Raw genomic sequence first — 26,959 nt, forward strand, 5'->3', positions numbered from 1 at the left:
CAGGAGCATCATCTCTCAGAGAGGTGCACCCGCAGATGCGGGAAGATTCTTCCAGGAGGCAAGAGTCACACTTTTTGGTCCCCATCCTTCGGCCCCTCAGGGACGCAAGGAGGGGGGGGTGTATCTTTCAGTGAGCAGCTGCTACCGCCAGTGAGTCATTGTCCTCGGGCGTGCAGTTCTTATTGACACCATTTATTGCTGAGGAGTTGGCGGAGGCATTGACAGCACTTCCCAAGGGCAAATGCCCGGGGGCGGATGGGCTTCCAGTCTCCTCCTTTCTTCGCCATTGGGACCTCATGGAAGGTGGCCTTCGAGCTGCCTTCAATGAGATTATGATCACATGTGCCATGCCAGAGAGGCTCTCAAAGGGCTTAATTCACTTGATTCCCAAGGAGGGTGGTGACAGATTGGAGATCCGGCAGTGGAGACCCATCACTCTTCTAGGGACAGCCTATAAGCTCTTGGCCAAGGCCATCAGCAGGAGACTTCAGCCTGTTCTCCCAAACTTGATCCACGACACTCAGACCGGCTTTGTTCAAGATCAGAGCATTCTGGACATCTTTATCTTCTGGGAGGCAATAACTATAAGGCAGCAGGACCTCATTGTGCTACTCCTAGACTTGCTTATGATAGGGTGGATTGGAGCTTTCTGGAGGGCACTATGAGCTAGATGGGATTCCCCATGGAGTGGATTCGTGTAGTCTCAAGACTTTCCTCAGCCTCACACAGCCAGGTTCTCATTCAGGGAGCCCGTGCGACAGATTCCCCCTCCCGCTCGGTTAGATAGGGCTGTCCTTTGGCACCTTACCTCTTCCTATTCATCGCCGACACCATGAGTAGTTTTCTCTCCACCTGGGAGACCGGACTTCAAGGATTGCGTCTTCCCCTCCGCACACAGGAGGAGCTGCTGGACTCAGAGTTTGCAGACGACACAACAGCTTTCCTTGCAGGAGATGTGGGAAATCTACATAGATTTGCGGAGGCGATCGAGGTTTTCTGTCGCACATCAGGAGCACAGATCAACTAGCACAAGTCGTGTGGTTTTTGGGTAGGCTCAACACCCGCCCCGACTTGGCAACCGGTTGAGGATTTCCAGTGGATCTCAAGGGGCACTCCAGTTTGATATCTCAATTGCCAGGTTGGCATTGATATCTCTCTCGAGCAACAGCTCGCCCTGCTTCTTCTGAGTATTCGAAAGAAGCTTCTATATTGGAGCTCGGTGAGGCTCTCCCTAGAGCAGGCAGGGTGGTGGTGGCGAATCAGGTGCTTCTTGCCACCATGTGGCACATCACTTCATGCTAGGCCTTTTCCCGGGCATGTATTGGCCAGGTACAGCGATTGATCCGGAATTTCTTTTGGGCCGGAAGTGATGGGACGCCAGCCAGGGCCAAGGTGGCATCGAGAGTGATTATTCAGCCTCATTGACCCGGCTATTCAGAGCCGTGCCCTGCTGGGCAAGTTGATTGTTAGAGGCCTCCTTCCCGATGGTGAGCACTGGAAGGATTTCCTACTGGCCCGGATTTCAGCCCGCACTCCGAATCTTGATGGCCCTTGACCGTAGAGTACCAGATAGATCTTCATAGAGATGTGAGCCCGTGGTTTTAGCCTGGCTTTTGAGGATAGATTTGCAGTCAGTTTACTTCGTGCTTGGGAGCACCTTAGGCCCGCCCTCAAACAGATAGCTCCAGTTGCCTCAGAGGAGCGGCTTCGGCAGCCTTTGGTGTCTGGAACCCCCTAATCCGTTTAGCCAGTGGCCACATGCTAGGGGCCCGACCGCATGTTTCTTGGGGCGCCCACAGGCAGTTACCCCCGAAGGTGCAGGAGAGAGGCCTGATAGAGATCCGGGGTAGAGATAGGCTCAGCATTGACATCGACTCAGCTATCCCTTAGGAGTTGTTGACTCCCCCAGACCCAACTCCCCTAGTAAGGCTAGGTGTGTTTACCAGACACGATATCCTAGTGGCGGTCCACGGAGTAGATGAGGACAATGGTCTGCTCACTTTCTCTATTGGATCCCATGGCAAACTAGAGAGATCTCAGCTTCCCTCGGAGGATTTTAGTGGCTGCACCTTGCAGAGGGTGAGCGTGATTGGTTTTCGGGCACGGGAATGTCATATTGATCTGGCACCAGCCAAGGTGACCAGGGAGAGATTATGGCGGCTATGGATATGGGAGTGCTGGCATCTCACGCGCCTTCAGTGGGATCGGGAGGGTGGACTTGGCATGATCCAGCGGATCAAGAGGAGACTCCGGATGCCCCTTGCTTTGCATATACTGCGTAGCTAGGCCGCAAGATCTAGATGCCCAAGATAGATGGCACACCGACAACAGCAGCACATTGGCAGTCTCAGGGCCTCTCACAGCGTTTCCTTTCAGATTTCTGGAAGAGACTATGGGACAGCTTTCGGCCAAGAAAGATCACCCTCTTTCTTTGGTTGATGGCACATAGGAGTTTAGTGGTAGGTACTTGGCTGGCAGTTGGTGGTCGACTAGCGGCTTGCCCGCGGTGCGGCCACCCCCAGGAGACTCAAAGACATTGCCTTTGGGATTGCCCGAAGGCTCAGCAGATTTGGCAGAGGATCCTCCGCTTTACTATGAACAGGGCATCGACACACAGATATTTACATGGGGCACTATCGCTTGGGCCACAAAGCTTGGAGTGGTCAGGGCTTATGAGGAGGATGGGAGAGGGCTAGGCCTTCAGATCTCTCACCATAGTATTGTAGTAGTACCAGTCACAGCCCCACCTACAGGCGACTACCAGAGATGGGAGATTTGCAGTAGCATAGCAGCCTGGCACATTTGGCGTGCTAGATGCAGAGATGGAAAATGCTCAAACTGGAAAATGCTGTAAGCTAACAAGATAACAAGATAACAATTTGAAAATTTGACATACCAGCTCTATCCAAGCAGCGTCTGATTCATAATAGTCGTCAGATATAAATGCGCCAGCTTTTGCTTCCAATAACCGTTTCAAACTGTTTGAGACATCCAGTTGAACATGCTTTCAAGTTCACACACAAGCAAAAAAAAACACATGTAGCCTGCAAATTCAGCTCAGGAAGCAACAACCATTGACAGGGTCGATACACCAACACACAACAGTACAAATGGATATGCTGAACCAGGGAAGAGGAGAAGCAGCAGGGGCAGGGGCGGGGGCGGGGAGGGGGAGGGGGGGCATGTTTCGGTTAGTGGCCAACAGACCTTGAGATGCAGAAGGTGTTCTTCGGAAGATAATGAGCAACCATTGTTTGAGAATGCACATGTGAACAAATTACAAGGTAAAACAATTGACACTAGCTTCCTCCAAGGATGACTTTCCCGTGGATTATATCTACATGACACTTGCATGTTAGGGGTTTAGCTGTAGTGTGAACCATGAAACACCCTAAGTTTTAACTTTATGTTTGATTTTGGCATGTACAATCCATGTACATAAGCATTTGTCAATTTAAGCCATAGCTCGCCTAGAGACGCCCATGTTTCCCACAACAAGATATTGTGGTAAGCTTCACCATTGATGCATGTTTGTCTTCTTTCCAAGTTCTTTCCAACTAGAAAGTCTGGACAAACCTTGATAGTTGAAATATTTGTACAGATGGCATCTTCTACATTTAATGTGTTATAATGAGTGTAGAGGAGTAGCTTGCCCATGGTATGCACATGTGAGATCACGAGGTGTGTGTGAGTTATCCCATATGAAGGGATTGTAATGCCTATGGGCTTTTTGTATAAAAGGGGATCTGAATGTTTAAGGCAATCGATAAAATTGAGCCTCATTTCTTCATCTTTTACATGCGCATTTAGTTTAGATACAGGTTAGCTAAATTCTGGCGATCCTGCTGGGAGTTTCCATCACTCCCCCTCCCTAGGCTCCTGTTTACACATACTAGCTTTGCGCAATTACTGCCTGCTTTGGCATGGGTCGATGCAGCCTCTCATTTTAACATAGGTTCTTCAGTCGTGCTGCTTTTCTTCATCGTGTTGCTACTCTGCGCCCAACTCATCCCCACCTGGTCGCTGTGCTCCTCGCCATGCTAGGGCCGCCCACCACTTCTGCTGATCCTTTCCCACTTTGGTCATCAACTAGCATGCCTGAGGTCAACACCATCCCACCCGTGTGCTGGTCGGCAAGCCTCCCAATGTTTGCAGCTCTGGTCGCCCTTCACCCACTGCTTCACACTCGACCGTCCTTGCCTGCAAACGCCATTTCGCACACTTGCTGCCAGGCGTGCACGCCTGTCCACGCACAGCATTTGGCACAGCCTGCTGACATGGGCACCACCGCTTCACACCTCCCTGCGCCCATGGATTAGGCCCCTCTCACCTAACCATGCCCACTGCTTATCACCCCCCCCATACCTGGCTGCACTCATCCTCGCATCTTATCATCTATCGCCTCATGTGCTTATCATGCCATCTCATCCCTCATCGCTCACCCCTTCACCACCCTGTGCACCCCCACCTTCTTTGCCCCACTGTTTACCTACACCCATGACCTAGCCCTAACCCCCTGGCCAAAATGCTTCTCGGCCCATCGCCCCTCTCTACATCCCTTATCACCTCCTCCAACTGCCTTTTCCTATCATTCATATCACCTATTTCCTTCTTATCGCCCCCCAACCCTATCACTGCCCTTGTCCCTCTCCACCACCCCATCACTGTGCAAGATGACTTCGTCATCACAACAACAGAGCCCCAGCTTCCTTCTTGCAACTCTGCTATTGCATGACTTGAGTACACCACCAGCTAGAGTTAAACATTTGCGTATTGAGAAGTTTAGGAGCCAAGAGGGCAGAGAGTGCAACCTATGGTGCATTGGACTACGAGCCAAGGGGGCAGAGAGTTAGAGACTTGCCCTTGGTGCATAGGGAGAAGATGGCTTAGTAACACAATTACACGTATGAGTCCACCTTCTCTTGCTCACATGGTTGATGATGGCTATTTTTTGTTTCTTGGATTGTGGCAGTTCATGGTTATACACATGTATGGGAGTTATGTGCCAGTTTTCATGTTTGTTCACTGGGACGGTGACCTCTTAACACCCAGGGTACCTGTAGAGGGTTAGGTTGCCCGTGGTATGCATATGTGAAATCACGAGGGGCGTGTGAGTTATCCCACATGAAGGGATTGTAATGCCTAAGGGCTTTTTGTAAAAAAGGAGATTTTCTCGATGTTGAAGTCAATTCACTGTCATTTTTTTATCTTGTTCATGAGCACTTAATTTAGCTACAACGAGATAAATGCTATGTAGGATGAGATGCCCTCTCAATAGACTATACTCCAAGCCTCATCTCAAGTACACAGGCAATATTGGCATGGACACATTGACGGAAACCACAGCAACAACATAGCACTCTTATAAACAGTGTCAGGTCTCCAAGAAACATTTGATATCCATGTCCTTCAAGTGCTGCACAAATAACTAGTTTGACAATGTGGCATCTAGAGAGCTTGCTATATAGAAAGGCATGGGTGGAATTCCAATGCAATCACATCAGGTATGTATGGGCATTTTCCAGTCCCTACAAAATGCACTCTTCATTCAATTTGGAAAAAACTTATATTTTCCAAGAAAAAAAAGAGAGATTCTGCACGAATGTGAAGAGAGCAGCCAATATCACACTATGATATCCTGAGGTAAGAATAATTATTATTTTTCTTTCAATGATGAAACCAACAATGTAGAAGCTAGTTGTACCTCGGTGTATCTGCAGAGCGCCCAGCTGCATACAAAAGCTCAGCTGCCTCAGTAAGATAGGCACTGTACTCCTTTGAGTACGGAACAATGTGCAAACCACCGGCTTTGGTTAAATCACAACAAGAACTTGTGACACTGCCAGCTAGTTGATCCTGTCGTCTAATAACTGTGAAGAAATCTTTTGCTGCAGCTTGGTTTTCTTGTTTAAGTTTTCCCATCCACAGTTCAAATTCCTGAAAGAAAGGTATTGATCTGCCTAGTTACTAACAGAAAACTAACAGTGAATCTTGCATACTAAAAACAAAAAAGTTGCACTATTGCATGCATGCAGATGTGTGTGTGTGTGTGTGTGTGTATGTGTGAGAGAGAGAGAGAAAGAAAGAAAGAAAGATATATTAAGCATCTACTAAAGACCCAATGGGCCTATGAGACCAAAGTGGTACAATAATGTCCATGGCATATCTCATCATGGAATGGAAAATAAAACAAGATGAAAACATAAATATAGCTCTCTCACTGGGGTGATACAAAACTGGCCATGAGAGAGAGAGAGAGAGAGAGAGAGAGAGAGATTAAGCGTCTGCTAAAGACCCAATGGGCCTACGAGACCAAACTTCAAAGTAATACAAAAATGTCCATGGCATATCTCATCATGGAACGGAAAATAAAATAAAACAAATCAAAACTATCTCGCTAGAGTGATACAAAACTGTCCATGGAAATCTCATCATGAAATACTAGGAGCATGAAACATGAAAAACATGAGAGGAGTATCAACCCCCATACTCCAAGGGATGTGGCCAGCACAGAGCATGTGGTAGAGTTACGGAAATGGTTTGGTATGACAAGTTACAACTCATTTCCATTGACCATGCCAGTATGGGTCTACGGATTGCCGGCTTTACAAACCAATATTTTGCATGGTATGCTGCATGGTAGTACTGCGATCGAAAGACTTCATACTTTAGCACGTTCATTGGAACTCTCTTGTTGTACATGATTTTCTCACTATGTGTCTGCATTGGATTGGCGTCCATGGCTATTAGTTTATGCTCATGCATGAGATTGCTACCTGTCATGTGATACTGTGGACATGATCTTCCACTGGAACTTGATGTGTTCATGCACGGAATATCTGGTGGACTTGGCTTTCCGTTGGGACTTGTGCCTATGTGTACATGTAGGCATATGCTCACTTATGGTAGTGCTATGTGTGAACAAGGCTAAACCAAGGGCACTTTTTCCCATGTGGTTTTTCCCCTTGGATATCAAGTGTGAAAGGACACTCTACATATAATATTTTGTACTTCTATATTATATGGATGTGACACACATGCAAGGGTGGTCTTGCATTTTGTGGCTACCACACTTTTGGCTCTCTCTCTCTCTCTCATTTCTGTGTGAGCTGCTTCTTCCTGCACCTAACCCTAATGTGCAAGTTTGTGTGTGTGTGTGTGTGTGTGTGTGTGTGTATGAGTCCAACACCAACAATTGGTATCAGAGCTCTAGAGGTTCTCAGCCTTCTGGAAATTCAGTCTCTACAGTTTCTTGTGAATTTCTGTCGAACAGATACGTCGCCTGCGGAATTCCGTCGCCGGAACCAGTCCATCCGTCGCCTGTTTCCGTCCAGATCTCTATTCCGTACTCTGCTCCACCCGGCTCAGCCATCGCCGGCGGCACTAGTGTGGAGAGGACCGCCGCCGCTCAGCTCGCAAGCGGCGCCTCCCAATACCACTGCCACAGTCGGCCGCGCTACTACCCAGCCAAACGCCTCCGCCACTTTCCACCTCCTCCTCGCGGAGCTAGTGCGGGGACCTCCGACTCCTCGCCGCCCGGCTGCGCCATCTGCCGCCCTCTCTGCTCCAAGCGACCTCCGTCTGTGCGCAAAGCCTACAACGCGCCTTTTGCTTGCTTAGTTGTACCGTCTGCCCGGCTATAACTTCTCTGCTCATCATCCATGCAATGCCCGTCTAACAATTGGTGGCTCAAGCTCAATCCCGCCATCTGTACCAGCGCCGACCAGCCTGCCCGACTGACACCTGTACCATCCGTACTGTCCACGCCTGGGTACCTTTAATTCAGATTTTTATTAAATTTATTATAAAAAAACCAGCTTTGCAGCCATTTCAGGGCAGGGCAAGTTCAGTAACTTTTGGGGGTCAGCCAAAATTCCCCTTTGTAGGCAAATTGGAAAATTGCAGGTGGTACAGGGTTCGGATAATTTGGAGGATTTCTCGATTTGATGACGAATTGGAGAAATTGAACATGCTACTTTGCTTAGAATTTGGGGGTTCGGCAAATTGAGTCTCTTTCAATTGCAAAAATTTGGGACTTTTGTCAAGTGTGGTGATGACACATGCCCACTTCACATACAGCTAGTAACACCTCAAAGGGGAGGTGCTCAAAGAGCTCCTGAGGTAGAACCTGCTCCCACACAAGAGCAGAAGAGATGGGACTCTAGGGATGCAGAGGCCATGTCATTGATAGCCCTTTCAGTGAAAAGGACTATTATTCCGCACATTCGTTCTTGCAAGACATCGAAGCTTGCATGGGACACATTGGAAGCAATGTATCAGGTACGCAACGAGGCAAGAGTTGCCTACTTGAAAAGACAATTGGATCTTCTTTCTATGGATGAAGGTGACTCCATGGCAGATCATCTCACCAAAGTGAAAGATTTGCATGAACAATTGCTCAACATTGATGAGGTTATCCCAGACAGACAGCTGGTCACCAACACTCTTCATTCTTTACCACCTTCCTACTTGGGCTTTCACACCTCTCTCAACCTCTCTATGAGAGGAGGTGGTGATCCTGTCACTTATGAAGAGCTGGTGGGTTTACTCTTGCAGGAAGAGCAAACAAGAGCAAACTTATCTAGCAACCGTGGTGGAGTGCAACTCGCGGCGGGTGCCCAAGGACTAGGGCCTTTGACACACTTGTTGATACCATCAATGCATATTAAAACATTTAAACCTGGCCACAGCCTTAACACATATCCATCATCACTTTGCATAAAACATAAAGCTGGACAAAACATCCACAAATGCTGAAAATGGAGCTTGCACATGTGACACCGCATAGAGGCCGGAATGGGCCGACCCCCCCCCCCGCCCCTTGGAGTATTTTATTACCCAAGGAGAATAATATCATGAACAAGCTTTGAGAGCCTTACTCTCCCCAGGGGAGATGCCGGATTATCCATATACAAATGCCATAACACAGCCCAACACGACGCAACCAAGCCGGAACATAGGCTGTAGAAATGCCGAGCCAACAATATAATCCATATACCTCCGTGTGGGTACTGATTTCTTCCCCAAAAACCACGGGTCTTCATGCAATAGAGTTGGTACAGCAAGTACAACTCTCCATTCAGCTGGTACAGTAGGTACAATGGCTGGTACAACAGGTACAGTGGCTGGTATAGCCGGTACAATGGCTGGTACAGCCGGTACGATGGCTGGTACAGTCGGTACAATGGGTGGTACAACAAGTACAAAAGCTGGTACAACCAGTACAAGGGTTGGTACAGCAAGTACAAATGCTGGTACAACAAGTACAATGGCTAGAAATCATAATAAATGATTAAATACCTTTGCCTTTAGTATTTCTTCGCGATGGAAGCCTCCAAAACAGTCCCCAACAGCCGGTATTCTTCATGGGCAGCCTTCAAGTGAGAGAGAAAGAGAGTAGCCATCATTAGGGCAGCCTGTAACGGTGGTAGAGGCTAGTGTGCAGCAAGAGAGCCTCTATTAATGAAGAAAGAGGGCTCCAATTTATAGATTTGGGCCTCCCATGAGCTAAAATGGCAAGAGAAGGTTACGATGACAAGTGGAGAGCCACACAATAGCTGAAGTGACAAGTGTGAGGCCACTTGTCTCACTTTGATCCCTTTTTCTAACAAGTGTCAGGCCACTTGTCTCACTTTGGTCCACTTTCTTGCCACATGTCCCAATCTAAGAGATGGGTCCTTCCATAATCTTTACCTCTAAAAATATCCCAACTGGTAGACATTCTGTCATAGGCACTTTGCCAACTCTCGGTATCTGCTCAATTCCAGATGTAATGACGCGAACAGAATTTCCATCGGAGTCGGGCCAAAAATAGAAACTCTCCTAAATTTTAGGAGTGTGGTTCTTTGTATTCTAGGATAATCCCCCATTCCCAAAGCTTGTACTTTCCAAATATTTAAACATCCTGGAGTCCACTAGACCCCTTTCAGACTTGGTGACATCCTCCCAACTTCTTAAAAGTTGTCCACAACTTTAAGCTTCAAGCCATATATTCAAGATATAATCATGTCCCATCGATTGGGCGAGACGAGACAGTCTCAAAAATCCAATATAACTGAAGAATCCATGTCCCAAAGAAATGGGCGAGACTAAATAAGTCTCCATAATACCAATATCAAAATCATGTCCTAAGATAAATGGGCGAGACAAAAACAGTCCCATAAGTCCAGATATCATAATCATGTCCCAAGATAAATGGGCGAGACAAATCAATCCCATAAGTCCAGATATCATAATCCATGTCCCAAGTAAATGGGCAAGACAAAACAGTCCCATAAGTCCAGATATCATAATCCATGTCCCAAGTAAATGGGCGAGACAAAATAAGTCTCCTGCCAACAAGACATGGGGCCACATGACCCTTGGCATAGACATAAGTCCCGTCATGTCCACTCTACCACTTGCACTCCATGTTGGTACTCTGACCACACACCTTGGATGAGAGGTGGGCTGAAGTAACAAGATAAAACAATCACTCACAGGCATAGATAACCCGGTGTTCCATAAGCATTTCTGCTACACATAGTTTATAGGCATTTCGGCCACCAACTCACACTACCCTCTTAAGTGCCCATGTTCACTTCCCTCTGTTCTCTATTGTTCCACCCACACATGGTAGAAACAATCTTCAAGAGAGCACGTAGGACAAGAGAACACTACACAGGATATGTTGTGCTTGTCCCTTCCATCTGCTCTCTATTGTTCCACCCTCACATGGTAGAAACAATCTTCAAGAGAGCACGTAGGACAAGAGAACACTACACAGGGTATATGAATCATGAGTTTCATAAGTCCAATGGATCCCAAATAAAGGGAGCCAAAAGGAATAATCCATCCTAGTAAAAGGGAGTCATAAACATAATCCATAAACCTGAGGATGGATCCTCCCTAGAAAAGAAGTCCACGAATCCATAGACCTGTATACCATAATCCTTGTATACCATAACTCTTACCACATACTCAATGCTAACCACACACCTTGGAGTAGAGGTGGACTTTATTCATAAAAGCATCATATCAATGAGATAACCAAAGATTTCTTCTCTATAAACTCGGACAGATTCGTCCATAGAAATTGCTTCTGAAGCCCAATATCTATATAAATCTCGTCCAAGAAAGAAATCTCCATAGATATAATCCATCCCAATAAAGGGAGCCATGAAAAGAATTCATCCCATTAAAGGGAGCCATAAACAATGTTTCCTTGAAACCATCTCAAGGCAAACAACACCACCTTTCTCCTTGCATGGGTATACAAGGGTTAGTGAACATCAAAAACACTTCATAGTAAATAGCAAAAGCACCAACTTTGTAAACTCAAAGTATACTTAGCTTTTCTTTGCCAGGTTGATCATGAAGCCAAAAGAAATATCTCGTCACCATATCCTTAAGATATCCTGAGATATATCTCTATATAGCTTGCCTGTAAGCTTGATAATATAATCCACAATATCCATATGGAAAGAGTGCTAAACGTGTGCACATAAAGCCAACTCCATACTTCCAAGATAAATTTTGTGAATTCATAAATCGTTAGATCAACAAGTTGTCTACTGCTCATGCTCTTGCTTCATAAGTTATGAAGTGGCTGGCCATGCTTTTCAACAATGATGGTAAGTGTGGTCCCCACTTGAGATCTTTTCTCTTCCTTATTGATAGAAGGAAGCCTCCACTTCCAAGAAAGCCTATGCTCTGATACCAATGCAACTCGCGCTGGGTGCCCGGGGGACTAGGGCCTTTGACACACTTGTTGATACCATCAATGCATATTAAAACATTTAAACATGGCCACAGCCTTAACACATATCCATCATCACTTTGCATAAAACATAAAGCTGGACAAAACATCCACAAATGCTGAAAATGGAGCTTGCACGTGTGACACCGCATAGAGGCCGGAATGGGCCGACCCCCCCCTTGGAGTATTTTGTTACCCATGGAGAATAATATCATGAACAAGCTTTGAGGGCCTTACTCTCCCCACGGGAGATGCCGGATTATCCATATACAAATGCCATAACACAGCCCAACACGAGGCAACCAAGCCGGAACATAGGCTGTAGAAATGCTGAGCCAACAATATAATCCATATACCTCCGTGTGGGTACTGATTTCTTTCCCAAAAACCACGGGTCTTCATGCAATAGAGTTGGTACAGCAAGTACAACTCTCCATTCAGCCGGTACAGCAAGTATAATGGCTGGTACAGCACGTACGGTGGCTGGTACAGCCGGTACGGTGGCTGGTACAGCACGTACAAGAGCTGGTACAGCTGGTACAATGGGTGGTACAGCAAGTACAAAAGCTGGTACAGCCAGTACAAGGGTTGGTACAACAAGTACAAATGCTGGTACAACAAGTACAATGGCTAGAAATCATAATAAATGATTAAATACCCTTGCCTTCAGTATTTCTTCGCGATGGAAGCCTCCAAAACAATCCCCAACAGCCGGTATTCTTCATGGGCAGCCTTCAAGTGAGAGAGAAAGAGAGTAGCCATCATTAGGGCAGCCTGTAACGGTGGTAGAGGCTAGTGTGCAGCAAGAGAGCCTCTATTAATAAAGAAAGAGAGCTCCAATTTATAGATTTGGGCCTCCCATGAGCTAAAATGGCAAGAGAAGGTTACGATGACAAGTGGAGAGCCACACAATAGCTGAAGTGACAAGTGTGAGGCCACTTGTCTTACTTTGATCCCTTTTTCTAACAAGTGTCAGGCCACTTGTCTCACTTTGGTCCACTTTCTTGCCACATGTCCCAATCTAAGAGATGGGTCCTTCCATAATCTTTACCTCTAAAAATATCCCAACTGGTAGACATTCTGTCATAGGCACTTTGCCAACTCTCGGTATCTGCTCAATTCCAGATGTAATGACGCGAACAGAATTTCCATCGGAGTCGGGCCAAAAATAGAAACTCTCCTAAATTTTAGGAGTGTGGTCCTTTGTATTCTAGGATAATCCCCCATTCCCAAAGCTTGTACTTTCCAAATATTTAAACATCCTAGAGTCCACTAGACCCCTTTCAGACTTGGTGACAGGAGACAAGGCATTTACAGCCAAGGATAAGGGTAAAGCAAAGAGCTTTAGGCATGGGGGACAACAGTCTAGCAAGGCTGGTCATGGACAGCCCTCTTCTGGTGGTGAAGTCTAAGTCTACACAGTGGATTACCATTACTATATTGGAGAGGATAGCGTTGGCTTCCTCGACGTTTACGCTCCGAACACTGCTGCAGGTAGAGCCCTCTTTTGGAGCTCAATACGGCAGGCCCCCCCTCAGGCTGACTTTTGGTGCTTGGGCAGTGATTTTGACATGATAAGAGGCAACAGAGGCCAGACTTGGAGGTGGCACGGCCACAGTTTCAGGAGGAAAGTACTTAGCCTGGGAGGAGATGATTCTTGCAGTCAGGGGACAGAACCCTTGGCATCTTCCAAAGTTTGGGCATAGCCCCGGGAGCCTTTGCTTCTCGAGATCGCATAGGAGGAGCACTGGCCCCAATCTCTCTAGACTTGACAGATTTTATGTTGATCAGTGGGCTTGCAGCCTAGGAGGTATGATTGGTATTTTGACAGGTACTTCATTTTCTGACCACGCCCTCGTTATTTTTTCCTTAGGAGGACCCCTGGAGACATGACAGGCATGTGAGCTCGAGGATTCCGAACAGCCTCATTCAAAACCCCAAGATTTGCAGCAGGATGATAGAGCAAATATGGACGGGATTGGATTTTCTTCCAGGCTATGTTGTGCGCACATTGGATGAGGGCTTAGGGGAGATCAACCGTTTCTTGTCGGAGGCAGCCCAAAGCCGACTAGAGGGTTTCCGAGAGCAAGAGAGGAGTTTGAGGAGGAGTCTTGCCTCTTTATAGCGGCTTTAGGAGAGATCCCCGAATAGCCAGTGAATCGAGAGTCAGCTTGCCACCGCTTGCACAAAGATTAGATCCATAGAGGAGAGGAGGGTAGAGTACAAGTATCATGCCAGGGACTCTTTCTGGACTCAAGCAAGCGATAGAGTCACAAGGGATTTCTTTGAGATAGCTGGCCCCCACAGGAGGAGAGACGGTATTCACAAGTTGCGTGGCCAGGATGGACCTATTGTTTCAAGCCCCCCTTCCCCCCCCCTCCCCCCAGTTGAGAGCCATCGCCACGAACTTTTTTTGATCCCTCCTCACTAGTGCCCCAACATCTCCACAGGTGGTGGACGCACGCGAGAGGGTTTGGCGGCATACGAGGGAGGTGGTTCCCACTTCTCTTCAGTCATTCTTATCACAGTTGTTACGAGGCGCGCCTCTAACCATTAGAGGCGCTCGAGGCGTACGAGTCTTCCAAGGCGTTCGAGGCATAGTTGATTTTTTTTTTTCCGTTTTTGGATTTTGCCCGTTTCTGACCGTTTGGGATTGGCCCGTTTCTGCCCATTTTCGTCCTTTTGAGTCTCTAGACGGGACTATAAGGGCCCCTCTAAGCTCTCAAGACTCACACACACTCTCTTTTGAGTCTCCCCCTCTCTCATACACACTCTCTCTCCCTTAAGGCTTAACCCTTGCTCAAGGCAGCCCCTCTTACACACTCTCTCCCTCTTTCATACACACCCAGGTGACACCCTCTCTCTCTCTCTCTCTCTAATAATCTACCTATCTATCACTATCTATATATCTATATCTATATCTATATATATATACATAAAACACAAGCCTCTAACACGTCTCTAAAAAATACAAGTCTTTTGAGGCGCGTACCATACCCGCCTTGTATCAAACGCCTCTGACACCTCTAACAACCTTGAGTCTGACAACAAAGGGGATGCAAACAAGCCTAAAAAGAAGGGCAAATGTCATTACTACCATAAGCTTGGACACTACATCAGTGAATGTAGAAAGCGGATTGCAAAAGAGAAAAGGAAAGAAGCAGGCAATGCAGTAGCAGACTCTTCTGATGACAAAGCACACCAATCGGATGATGTAATTCAAGAAGAGTACACTTTTTTGGTCACATGCACTAGTGACACACCAAGTGCTTCAGACAATGATATGTCTTGCATTGCATCTGACAGATAGGATGTATCATGGTATTTTGATTTATTGCAACCAATGGTGCCAATATATATATGAAAAATGTATTGTATGTTCCAGGGATAAAGAAAAATCTGCTCTCCATCTCAGCCATAAACGACCAAGGTTTAGAGGTTGAATTTGAAGATGGGAAGTGTTTGGTAAAAGACCCATCAAAGAGTTATGAAATAGTCACTTCTGGAACACAATACAAAGGCTTGTATAAGTTGGACAGCTATGACAAGCGTACTTATGATGCATGATGCAGAGCTATCGCATGCTCGTTTTGCACATGTAAATTTTCGGAGTTTGATGCTTTTGCAGAAGCATCATATGGTTGATAATATGCCGCCTCTTGAGTCTCCAACAAGACATGTATGTGAGGGGTGTATTTTGGGAAAGATGCAACGTAAAACCACTCCCCAAAGATGGAGTTGTTAGAGCTGAAAGTGAATTACAGCTCATACATAGTGATGTATGTGGTCCAATGCGGACACCATCCATAAAGGGGCATCTTTACTTCGTCACATTCATTGATGACTACTCGAAGTTTGCTTGGGTTTACCCCTTGAAAGCGAAAGTAGAGGTATTTACATGCTTTCGACACTTTGTAGCAATGGCTGAAAATATGTGTGGATGTAAAGTCCAAACACTCCACTCAGATAGAGGTGGAAAATACATGTCAAATACATTCAAGGATTATATGCTTCAAAAGGGCATCAAACACCAATGTACTGTGCTTTATACACCGCAACAGAATGGTGTAACTGAGAGGAAAAATAGATCTCTCATGGAGATGGCAAGATGCATGGTGAAAGCACAAAAGTTGCCTCACAACTTTTGGATGGAAGCTATAACGTGTGCAACTCATGTGTTGAACAGGTGTCCAACAAAAGCTTTGAAAACAATAACACCATTTGAGGCTTGGTATAGCTGAAAGCCAACCGTGGATTATATGCGTACATTTGGGTGTTTGGCTGGCATATGCACATGTGCCAAAACAACTCCGAACAAAGCTAGATGATAAAGCAATGAAATGCATTTTTGTGGGCTACAGCAATGAGAGCAAAGGATAACGTCTTTATAATCCAACAACACCCAAGATTTTTGTCAGTAGAGATGTGGTATTTGCTGAAAATTCAGTACAGCCCATGTACAGCTTGTATAAAAGTAATGATACAGGCATACAGGACATGTTTGATGGGATATTACCCATTGCAATTAGAGGGGATTCAGATCAACCAACCCCTACACAAGAAAATCCTTGTGTAGAACATGTGGAACAGCCAACCATTCAGCCTCTTCTACGGAAGAAGTAGAAGATCTTGTCAGGGAAGAGCAAACAGCCATAGACACAGCCAAGTCAGTGCCAAGATGGGTGCTGAAAACTTTGCAAGAAAGCAAACTTGCAGCTCCACTCACAGGTAGAACAAGGGATAGTTCCAGCCATGCATTGAATATGCATCATGAGGAGTCTACATTAGCCATGGGTGGTCTCTTTGATTCAGAAGAGCCTTCTTCTTATGAAGAAGCACATGAGAATGAGCATTGGGTGCAAGCTATGCAAGATGAAATCTCTTCTATCATGAAGAACAATACTTGGGATCTTGTGGAATTGCCGAAAGGCAAGCATGTCATTGGAACAAAGTGGGTGTACAAAGTCAAAAGGAAGTCTGATGGTACTATTGACAGGTACAAAGCAAGACTTGTGGCTTAAGGCTACTCCCAGAAAAAGAGAATAGATTATGAGGAGACTTTTGCTCCTACTTCGAGAATGACTACAATAAGATCAGTGATTACATTGGCTGCACATAAGGATGGAAAGTGCATCAATTGGACATCAAAACTGCATTCTTAAAAGGGGATTTACAGGAGGAAGTATATGTAAATCAGCCCATTGGTTTTGTAGTTCCTGGTGAGGAACATAAAGTATGCAGGTTACACAAAGCATTGTATGGGTTAAAGCAAGCTCCAAGAGCTTGGTATGATAAAATACATGCTCATCTAACCAGCCAAGGTTATGTGAATAGTCCAGCTGAAAGCACTTTGTATGTGAAGAAAACCGGTGCTGACATTCTCATAGTCATCTTGTATGTAGATGACATGCTTATTACAGGTACTAGCAAAGCACAAATTTCAGATTTGAAAGCTGAATTTGATATGTCAGATTTGGGACCTTTACACTACTATCTCGGCATACAGTTTATGCATACAAATGATGGCATTGTTATGCAGCAAACTAAGTACATAAAAAGTTTGCTAAAAAGGTTTCACATGGATGAATGTAAGCCCATTTCTCTGTATGCATAAAGCTGCAAGCTGCCCCCCCTGGGATAGAACAAACCAAGATCCAGGGTAACCCTAAGATAACGAAAAATGCGTTTGACTGCTTGCCAATGCTTTGTGCCTGGGTTGTGCATGAATTTGCTCAACAAAGACACCCCAAAAGATATGTCTGGCCTCGTGTTACACAAGTAAATGAGGCATCCCATTGCCCAGCTGTAAATGCCCGCCTCAAAAGGCTCTCCAATATCATGCATAGTAAGCCGTACACCTGGTTCTACCGGAGTTGATTCAGATTGGGCAGGTGATTATGATACCAGGCAATCCACTAGTGGGAATTGTTTTTTTCTTGGCAGTTCATGCATATCTTGGTTGAGCAAAAAGCAACCCACTGTTGCCACATCTACTTGTGAGGCTGAGTACAGGGCAATCTTCACAGCTACAGTAGATTGTGTATGGTTGAGGAGATTATTGGCTGATCTTCGTGAGTGTCAGCAAACACCCACCACCATTCTCACTGATAGCCAGAGTGCTATGGCCGTGGCACGAAATCCCGTATTTCATGCACGTACCAAGCACAATGAGATTCATTCACACTATGTCAGAGAGAGGTTACATGCAAGGGAGATCAGTTTATCTTACTGCCCTACACAGGATAATGTTGCAGATCTATTCACAAAGGCTTTACCTCGAGAAAAGTTTGAAGCTTTCTGCAAAGCTTTGGGCTTACTCTCATACAGAGAGTGATCTGCTACCTTGTACAAGTTCACACTTTCACTACAGAGAGGATTTGTAGGCATATGCTCACTTATGGTAGTGCTATGTGTGAACAGGGCTTAACCAAGGGCACTTTTTCCCATGTGGTTTTTTCCCTTGGATATCAAGTGTAAAAGGACACTCTACATATAATATTTTGTACTTCTATATTATATGGATGTGACACACATGCAAGGGTGGACTTGCATTTTGTGGCTACCACAGTTTTGGCTCTCCCTCATCAGCTCCAGATCCTGGACATGCTCCACCGCCATCGAGCTACCTTTCCACGTGACATAGCTGAGGGAGACCTCTCGGCCATACTCATCAACCCCATGCTTGACATTTTGGAGAGTGGTATACCATCTACTCGGAGCTGATGTTGCTCCCATGTTTTTATGTTCTTAGTTTTCCATGACGAGTTTCCATGGAAAGTTTGTATCACCCCAGTGAGATAGCTATATTTATGTTTTCATTCTGTTTTATTTTCCATTCCATGATGAGATATGCCATGGACATTATCGTACCACTTTGGTCTCATAGGCCCATTGGGTCTTTAATAGACGCTTAATATATCTTTCTTTCTTTCTTTCTTTTCTCTCATTTCTATGTGAGCTTCTTCTTCTTGCACCTAACCCTAATGTGCAGGTTTCTGTGTGTGAGTGTGTGAGTCCAACACCAACAGTACATGCTCGGAAACGCCTACAAGAATGGCTTTCCACTGGGACTTGTGCCTGTGTGTTGGCTTTCCATTGGGTCTAGTACCTCGTGTACTTGCCTGGAAACATCAACGCTTGGAGGATTGGCCTTCCACTAGGTCTGGTACTTCGTGTACTTCCTAGAAACGTACGTCCTTTGGTACAGTTTCATGAACGGGGACTTGGTTGGTTAAGTACATGCGTGTATTCCTGTAAGGCCATTTGACAAGAAATACCATGTCGCCTAGTCCATGATATGTGATGGAGGAAGGATACTTTGGGGACTTGTGCCTGGGCACACTTTATATATGATGTTTGGTATGCCGTTCTCATATAATAGTTTTACGGTGCATACTTGAGTTTGGATATGGAGTGTCCTTGTGGACAAGGTAGACTCCAAGGGGTCATGTTGTGTCTTGGGCTGGTGCACTAGGGCATCTACTCCTCTTCGGAGCATCTACAAGCATGTGTGCAACGGGGGATCACTAATTAGTGCTACCATACTATATCTGGAAAAAGCTAGTGATGTGAGTTGTTATAAGGCTGAACTCTGTTCCCTTTGATGAGGGAGTGACATTGAAACGTGTTTCAGAAGGTTCAGAACGTTTCGACAGAACGCACTTCAGGCCTGAAACGTTTCGGCCCAAACCTTGTTTCTTTGAGCCAGGATGGATAAACCCTAAACTTGGGCAAAATACATGGGAGTTTTGGAAAAAAGTAACATTTTAGAGTGGAAACAAACTATAACTCATAAATTTGGAGCAGATTTGGAAAAAACCATAATTTATGGTCAAATTTGGAGGAAGCCAAGAATTTAAGGCAAATTCAAGCTTACTCAAATTTAGGGTAAAGCAAAGAAGAGATTTAGGGAAATCAACATTTTCGGGGTGACATTTAAAGGAGCTCATAAATTTTTTGTTTTTTTGTTTTTTTCAGAAAGAAGACTTCTATTAAGTAGAATAAAATCATACAAATGGAGATCTCAAAGTAGAAGGTAGGGAGGCCTCAACCAACTGGGGGCACTATGCTTCCATAAAAGCCCCATAGGAGTGGAGGAGAAGAAAATACCATGGTTTCACTCTCTCATAAATTTGTTGCGCTTTGTCTGCGCAGCTCTAGAAGATTGTCATAAACCGCATACCCTTGAAGGCCTCTAAGCATCTGGCCTTCCAGATATGCCACGCCATAAAACTCACAATAATCTCCTAGGTGGTGTCAATACTCAACGAAGCTGGTGTGCATCATGACTGGGGACATCCTAAAGCAAACATCTTTGAGCTATGCCCCTATGGACAAGTATAACAGGATCTGCTCCCCTGTCCTCGAAAAGAAGCTATGGGCCAGACTCAATCAACCATAAGCTCATGAATTTGAAAGCAAAAGTAGGGGACATAAAAATTTGGGGCAAGTTTCGGGTAAATTTGTCCCCCCACCCCCCCCCCCTCCCCATCCAGATATGTACCTGGAAAGTTGTCGATGATGAGGCTCTGGTGCAAATGTCCTCCAATGCATGAGTATGGATATGTACTCAAAAACCTGAATTTGGAGAAAAATCTAGAGTAACCATGAATTTGGAGAAAAACCTAAGGCGCAATCATAAATTCGGGCGAATTTAATTTGAGTCAAAAATAAATTGGAAAGTTAACGATTTGGAGTTGTCAATTTTGGTGTGAATCTAAGGGAAACTCTAGATTTGGACATTGTGCAAAAGCAGAATATTTGGGAAACCACGAATTGAGGGCGAATTTGGAAAAAACGTAAAGTCTAGAATAAAATTGAAGGGAATTGAGGGCAAATTTGGAAAAAACGTTAAGTCTAGGATAAAATTGAAGGAAATTTGGGCAAACCAACAATTTGGGAGTGTCACTTTCAATGGAATCATAAATTTATGGAAAATTAGGAACAATCATTTTGCTAACACAAGTATGGGGTGGCAGTTGGAGCTTCTCCCCCTCTTCACCCTATCGCCCCCCTTACTCGCACAGCCTGCATGCTCTCCGCCTCTCGCGCCTTCACCCTGCCTTCGCACGCATGCGCCTGCCCCTGCCTCCCACCCGCCTTCTCCTTAGCCCCTGCCTCCCACCTGGTTGCCTTCGCTTCCCGCCTGCCTGCCCCTTAGGCATCACCTGTCTGCCCGCCATCCCCAGGTTACTTGTCTCCAAGCCCCAGCCTCCTCCTCATCCTTCTCCGCCAGCCCATCGTAGCCCCAGACTTCCCGCCATCACCTATCCTCCAGTGAATGTCTCCATCCCCTTTCCTCTGTCTTCTGCCCACCCTTTTGCTTCCTTCCCCTGCCTCCAGTCGCCTCGTCCTCTCGCCGTTTTCTTCCCACCCATTTTCCCAACAGGTTCAAATTGGGTGTTTTGTTCTTTTGGGGCGAGGTTGGGCTCGTCCGATCTTTTCCATTCCAGGAGGACTCCATAGCAGCCGCTCCAGCATCCCCAACCAAAGGGCCCCGCCCCTTGCCTTTTTCATGCAGCGGACCTCTAGCTTCTGGCATATAAAGTCTCCTCTAAATTTTGCTAGAAAGCAAGGTGGTACGAGGTGAACCTTTTTCAAATGATGTTTTTTGTGTAAAAGACATAATTGAGAGATAAAAAGGCTTACCTCTCGGTCCATATCTGCAGGGTAGAAATTTGCACCAGGTGGCTTTAGCAAAGGAAAAGCAGCTCTGTAATGCACACCCTTCCATCCAGGCACAGACTTCACAGCAGCATGCGCTTCACAAATGGCTGAATCTGCTGTCGTCAAAAATGCTTCATTGTCATCAAGGCATGACCTGTAAATAAGACAAAAATATATAAAAAGATAACCACAGATTTAATTTTCCAATGATACACAGCCCACAGTGCACATCTATATGATATTGGAAATGGTAATCAATGAACTTCACTGCATGAAGTGTTTGTTGATAGATCCTATCAATTTAACAATGTGTTTTCATTTTGAAAAAAAAAAGGTTTTTCTATGGTTTGAAAAAGTACAGAAAAACCAAGCTACATTTTTTTAACCAAAAAAAGGAGTTAGAATTTTTTATTGGTACCATGGACTCTTGTTAATTGAGTAGTAAGAGTACTTGAGCTTTGCAAACTCAGAGTCTTCTTTATGCTCTTCCAAACAATGCTTCAACAATGGGTTGGTAGGCCATACCTACATCCACATGGATGATGCAATTTGTTTTACCTCTCTCTCTCTCTCTCTCTCTCTCTCTCTCTCTCTATACATACATACATATATATATATATATATATAATCCCTGGGTAAATGTGTGTGTATACACACACACACACACACACACACACACACACACATTTACCCAGGGATTAGTGTTAGTTCTTTTTGTTATGTTGTCTTTTTTTCCATGATGAGATTCCATGAACACATTGTACACCTTTTGTCTCTTAGACGTTAACATATCTCCTTTTCTTCTCTCTCTCTCTCCGAAATGGCATGACCGAGGTCATGGAAGCTAGGAAAACAGGCAAGTGGACAATATACCATGATGGCCAGGTGGTGATCATAGATAGACTCCCCGCGTGATGGCACAGTCCCTATGGGACCAAAGATGCCTTGGAATTGTAATAGAACTCTTTCAAGAAACATACACAGATAGAGATGTAGTCTTTTATACGGAAATTGACCAAAGCCCTGAAAGAGGGCTACCTGACGTCACAGGACACATGGGAATCAGCCTTCAGGACACAAACATGCACCACTGAAGGGGTGTGTGGTTTGGGGGGGTTGGGGGGTTTGGTGGACATGCCTCTTTAAGCACCCTAAGCAATACATACTCAAAGTAGTAAGGCAGGATGAGGAAGCACAGTTCATGTGGATGCGACTCACCAGGTCTGGTTTGCACGCAGTGAGACATAAAGTGGGAGATCCCCATAGGCACCTCTATTTGCTGACATTGCGAAGTTCTCCCAGCAGGGGGACATACTCCTACTAGGGAACTTTAATGCTTGAACAGAAGGCAGGCAAAGGCAAATGTACAATTTTCATGATGATGCCGGACTACCTCATGAGGTCTCCTGCTCTCATACCACATATCCTGAATTTCACCAGCCCACCCCCACCCATTTGGGCCAACCATGCATATCTCTCATTTGGAGTTTCTTGCCCCATTATGACTCACACCTACACCTCCTGCCACCACCTACACCCGCATCCTCTTTCACCATGAGCTTGATCATGTATATGAGACCACTCATCCCGTTGAATCCCCACCCTAGATCTATCACTACCTCTCTCTAAACTCATCCAAACTCTCCTCTATCATCCATGACCCCACCCATGCCAGCTTCTGCCACATTACACACTGACCAGCATACTAGTGGGTTCCCAACCTCAGAATGGGTGGTATGATGATGAGTTCTGGAGCACCAGATTGTGCCACGTACGTGAGAGGGAACTTGGACAGATCACAATCCACCAGATCCAATGTAGCTTTTGCCGACTCACCGAGTGCAAGAAGAGGGCTTTCCTTGCCATACAGGAATAGGAATTGTATCAACTCTTCCTGAGTGAAGACAATTCGGGGGCCTGGCACATTTTGGATGAGAAGAAAACCCCCAACCCCATCACAGACCCTATCATATGGGAGGCATATGCGAGGCAGCTACATGATGTGCCGGATCAGCCTATACCACAGATGGCACACATTCCCAGGCCCGCATTATCCCATCTTTTCAACACTACGAATGTCACCAGGGCCCTATAGAAGCGCCATAATGGGAGGGCAAGAGATCATACGAATTTACAAGTGGAACACTTTGAAGTTTGCACACGGACACCATGTTTTAGCCCTCGTTCTTGCATGCTTATTTAACAGAGCAATATTCGAAGGCTTCCCCCCTTTGTGGATCACCAACATTCCCATTCATAAAGCAGGGGACCCCAAGCATCCCAATAACTACAGGACTATTATGATCAGTCATAGTATGGCCAAGATCTATGGAGTGGTGCTTGAGGACATAATCACCTTTGTTGCAGAGTATCTAGGTTACAGGGCAGTTGGTCAGGAAGTTTTCAGGAGAAATTTCTCCACTTTGGATCATCTATCCACTCTACGGGCTCTCATAGAGGAAGCACAATCACGACGAAAGCATGTGAATTGTTGCTTTGTGGATCTCAGCAAAGCTTTTGATTTGATCCCTCTATCCCCCGCTCGTTGGGCAAGAGCTCTAGTTACCACATAATGCAATTTGGGCTGTGATGTCACTATATAAGGTAGTAATGAGCCAAGAGCGCGCACTTGGTGGTCTCTCAGGAGAGATATGTAGCACTATTGGGGTTAAGCAAGGCTATCCACTCACACCGAAACTGTTTGGCCTATATATTGATGAGATTGCATCCTTTTTGGACAGCTTTGGAGGTAGAGGATCACCTTTGGCCCAAATAGTGGTGCCTATATTGCTATACGCTGATGACATTGTCCTCAACTCAAATTCAAAGGGACTACAAAAATACCTAGATGCTCTTGATAGATTCTACAAGGAGAGATACGGTCAATTTGAGGCAATGAACGGGCCCACTACGAGTTTGCGGTCATGCCCTTCAGCCTGACAAACACCCCGGTTACATTTAACGAGTTTGTGTTCAAGGACTTGATCGGAAAATGTATCTACAGTCGAGCAACACAACATTGACGCTAAAAAAGTGATGAAGCTGCTAGAAAGCAGCGAGCTTTATGTCAATGAAAAGAAATCGGAATTTTATTTGTTCGAGGTTCATTACCTTGGATACATAATTAGTGCCGAAAGGCATTTGATTAGATCCCGCCAAATTGGCAAAATTTCTAAATTTGGAGATTCCAGAATCAACGTACGATGGACGGTCATTTGTGGGAATTTGCCAAGCATATTCCACCCACATCGATAGTATCTACGACCTCTCGAAACCTCTCATTGATCTGCTCAAGGGTGTCAAGAGCCGTAGGCATTCAAAGGGACTACAAAAATACCTAGATGCTCTTGATAGATTCTACAAGGAGAGATACGGTCAATTTGAGGCAATGAACGGGCCCACTACGAGTTTGCGCGGTCATGCCCTTCAGCCTGACAAACACCCCGGTTACATTTAACGAGTTTGTGTTCAAGGACTTGATCGGAAAATGTATCTACAGTCGAGCAACACAACATTGACGCTAAAAAAGTGATGAAGCTGCTAGAAAGCAGCGAGCTTTATGTCAATGAAAAGAAATCGAAATTTTATTTGTTCGAGGTTCATTACCCTGGATACATAATTAGTGCCGAAAGGCATTTGATTAGATCCCGCCAAATTGGCAAAATTTCTAAATTTGGAGATTCCAGAATCAACGTACGATGGACGGTCATTTGTGGGAATTTGCCAAGCATATTCCACCCACATCGATAGTATCTACGACCTCTCGAAACCTCTCATTGATCTGCTCAAGGGTGTCAAGAGCCGTAGGCAGCGCATCCACATGACTCCATGTGGATTGCGGGCTTTCAAGGACCTCAAGGTTGCTTTATCAGAGGCCCCTTGTTTTGCACTTGCCTCGTGGAATGATCCATTCCAAGTAATTACTGATGCGAGTAACATCGCCATTGGAGCTGTGTTACAGCAGAATGGTCATCGAGTAGCTTACATGTCTCGTAAGCTGATTCCTGCAGAAAGGAACTACTCAATCTATGATCAAGAACTCCTTGCCATGATCCATTCTCTTAAGCATTGGAAACATTTTCTATATGGGCACAATTTTGAGGTTCGCACGAATCATTAGGCTTTTTGCTAGCTTCAGACGATGCCAAGTGTGCAACAATGGGGTGACCGACGGTGCCGTTGGAGCCAGATCTTCCAGCAGTTTGGTGGCATGATTGAGTATCTTCCAAGCAAGGCCAACCCAATGGCCAATGCATTAAGCAAGAAAGGAACAGTTTCCTACATCCAATCCACTCGAATGGAGCTCGTTGGTGTAGGACTAGACGAGATGAAGCACAAGTACGCGGAATCAGATGAATTCCGTACTCGGTGGAAACAGGTATTGGACGCCACAGGACCATGTCATTTCTTGATACGAGATGGTTGGCTTTTCTACGTCTTGAAGTAGTTTGGGACAACTGTTCTCCACAACGCCCATGATGCCATCACTAGTGGACGCAAGAGCATGAACTCAAAGTTGAAGAAAATCGAGAGGCAATTATACTAGCCCAGAATGAGGCGTGACATGTTGACGTATGTGTAACATTGTCCTATTTGTCAAAAGGTGAAGGTGTCGCATGCAAAGAAAGCGGGTTTGTTACAACCATTGCCAATCCCAATGGCCCTTTCCAAGATATCTCTATGGATTTTGTGACAAATTTGCCTCAACACACAATGTTTAACGATTGTTGATCCTTTTGGCAAGTTCATCATTATGCTTAATCCTTGCAAGGCTAATGTGACAACCAAAGAAGTTGCAAAAAAAAGGAAAAAAAGATCCTTCTATTAGTTACCAAGAAAAACATCCATAATGGCTAAGTACAAACTCCACTCCACATGAGGAGCGAGAGTCAAGAAATATAAGAGGAGGGGGGATGCTCTCCTCCTCTGGCTGGCCACTCTAGGAGGAGAAGGCTATCTCATACAATGGGGTTAGGAGGAAACAACCACACAGGTGGTCTATAGTGCCAAGTGGGCTCACCACCACTGTCAGTGAGAAACCAAATCCTCAAGAAGGCCTCTCGACACTTCCATTTGTAGTTTGAGCCACCCTAAAGCTTCCCACATTGTCCACAGAGGATATGAATGTTTCAAGCCAGATGCTCCGGCGGATGAACTCCGCTGGCGAGGTGAGGATGGCTTCGAGGGCTTCACTCCATCGAGCTCTCCAGCTGTGCCATGCAACAATACCGCTGCAAATCTCCCATATCTGGCTAGAACCTAGGTCTAGTGACCAGTAGATGGAACTCAGACTGGCAAATACAAAGGTAAGCGACCTACTGAAGGGCTAGTCCCCCACTCTGCTCCTCATATGACATAACGGCTTCAGCCTCAATGGCTCAACCAATTGTAACCCTCACAAACTATGTGGGAGGGGGGCCGATCCATAGTGAAGATGCACAGAATCTGCTACCAAACGTGCTTAGCCTTCGGTCAATCCCAAAGACAATGACTCTAGGACTCCTAGGGATGCCACACCTCGATCAGACTATAGGCCTACCTCCAATGGCCAGCCAA

General features: G+C 45.6%; 1 protein-coding gene across 2 annotated transcripts in view; it reads right to left on the bottom strand.

Annotated features, from left to right (window-relative positions):
• The window catches only part of NUDT3 (nudix hydrolase homolog 3), a 167,634-nt gene that overhangs the window by 56,433 nt on the left and 84,242 nt on the right, over window positions 1-26,959 (bottom strand). For both annotated transcript variants that reach the window (XM_086810333.1, XM_086810332.1), the window contains 4 exons: window positions 21,822-21,928; window positions 21,386-21,557; window positions 5,705-5,937; window positions 2,897-2,978 (listed from right to left, as the gene is read on the bottom strand). In XM_086810333.1, coding sequence (XP_086666459.1) covers window positions 2,897-2,978; window positions 5,705-5,937; window positions 21,386-21,557; window positions 21,822-21,928 — 594 coding nt within the window. The remainder of the gene's footprint in view (window positions 1-2,896; window positions 2,979-5,704; window positions 5,938-21,385; window positions 21,558-21,821; window positions 21,929-26,959) is intronic.

Source organism: Cibotium barometz, chromosome 16 (genome assembly GCF_041138505.1).
Source record: "Cibotium barometz isolate CiBa-2024 chromosome 16, ASM4113850v1, whole genome shotgun sequence".
Classification (NCBI taxonomy): Eukaryota; Viridiplantae; Streptophyta; class Polypodiopsida; order Cyatheales; family Cibotiaceae; genus Cibotium; species Cibotium barometz.